A 1,868-nucleotide genomic window follows, 5' to 3' on the forward strand; every position below is an offset into this window, starting at 1 on the left:
TTTTTGTTGGGTCTACTAAGCACAAGATTACAAGAGACTAATGCTAGTTTGATTTTATGCTGTAACACAATGAGTGTACATGTACATGTACATGTAATTACATAGATATATTTCTACATGTATATGTAGTTTTAAATTAACGTACAGTAGAAATAAAAATCAATAATAAATAATAATGATTATTAATATTACATTGGGCATTAATTTGTAGGAGCTAAGGCTAGGGTATGGGATGACAGGGGTCACCCTCCTCTTTCTTCATTCTCAGTCAACAATGGCCCCTTGCATAAAGGGAGCAGACAGAAGAACAAGCATGCCAACAGGACAGGTGGTAGTGGAGGAGGAGGGGATTGTAGACCGTCTAATCAGAGAAGACCACAGCTGTCAAGGGATTATGGTGACGATGTTACCGGATTAGAGAAAGAGGTAAAGATTAAAAAAGATTCTATGATACATCAGTGCATGTAGACTGATGTAGTACTTATTATTTTAAGCATTTGAAGAACTAAAATTTTACGGCTTTACATGAAACTTTTTTGAGCCTTGTATAATGCATGTACAATTGTCGTTTTATGTAATTGATGAATAGGAATTGCCTTCTTTGTTTTGAAAATAAGCAAGTATAACATTAATAAGAGAGAGGTGTGTGTGACTGTATTTGACACCCTAACACTGTTAACGGATCAACTGATCGTGTGAAATTAAGATGCTCTAATTGTTTACTACTCAATAGACTTGTGAATATGATTAAGTGATGCCTGGGACAACTTTAAATACGTTTAATTGTTAAGAATGCATACTCGTGAATATCATTATGTAGCACAAATGGGTGTGGTAGCTATGAATATTTAATTATAATTCTTCACATGTTGTGAGCATGCATTCTTTTTTCTCATGAACAGATTTCACTGGGTGGCGACAAGAAAAAGTCTAGCCCCATTTCGCTTAATCATTTATTGAATTTCACACTAACACCGAGAGAAAGGGGTGTGGCTGGGGGTGGGGACTATTCTGTAGATACTCACGGCCGAGGGAGGCACAGGAGACCATCTCATTATAATAAAGAACAATTCTTGCAAGCGAAGTAAGAGAAGACTTTTGTTGCTCTTTTTTATGTATTCTGATTTCTCTGCCCCTCTCTCTCTCTCTCTCTCTCTCTCTCTCTCTCTAGCTGCCAGTTCATAGTTAGAGAGGACACAGTTGACTACAGTCAGTATACTTATGATCCTGATCTACTTGTTGAATGGGACACCATTGAACAAGTGGTAAGAATGACAGCACTATTAATGCCATACCTACATGTATATACATGTACACCTGTTCATACATGTACATATTGATTTTAGTGTACATTTGTAATATGCACATACATTACTACATTACTGTATTATTATTATTATCATTGATTACTGTATGATTGCTATATCTCCTTATTATGTATTGTAGAGGCTCTTTTGTTCTGATATACCATCATGTCCTATCTGTCTTCATCCTCCTACTGCCGGTAAGTCTTAATACATAATGTCTTCTTCATTTTATTTCTTCTCTCTTCTCCTTTAGCTAAGATGACTCGCTGTGGACACGTCTATTGCTTCCCTTGCATACTCCATTATCTATCACTGGTAATAATTATAATCTAGCTGTTTTTTTTAATTTTATAATCTATTTGTTTTTTTATATTTTTGTAGAGTGAGAAGAAATGGAGAAAGTGTCCAATTTGTTACGAATCAATTTACAAAAAAGATTTAAAGAGGTTAGTTTTGTATATACAATTATGCTAGAATTGAACTTCCTCGCTCTTTCTTTCTCTCTCCCTCTTCCTCTCTCTCTCCCTTAGTGTCTCCACACTACTGTCAAACAAAGTGTAT

General features: G+C 35.3%; 1 protein-coding gene across 1 annotated transcript; it reads left to right on the forward strand.

Annotated features, from left to right (window-relative positions):
- Positions 1-211: 211 nt before the first annotated feature.
- Positions 212-1,862, forward strand: LOC105315979 (RING finger protein 10-like; the record flags this gene model as incomplete). The annotated part of the gene is made up of 7 exons (XM_011410764.2): positions 212-426; positions 903-1,084; positions 1,172-1,265; positions 1,447-1,504; positions 1,561-1,622; positions 1,689-1,753; positions 1,838-1,862. Coding segments are annotated over 7 exons (701 nt in total), but the record flags the coding sequence as incomplete, so codon positions are not given.
- Positions 1,863-1,868: the final 6 nt, after the last annotated feature.

This window comes from Amphimedon queenslandica, unplaced genomic scaffold, assembly GCF_000090795.2.
Source record: "Amphimedon queenslandica unplaced genomic scaffold, v1.1 AMPQUscaffold_6406_Cont21635, whole genome shotgun sequence".
Taxonomy (NCBI): Eukaryota; Metazoa; Porifera; class Demospongiae; order Haplosclerida; family Niphatidae; genus Amphimedon; species Amphimedon queenslandica.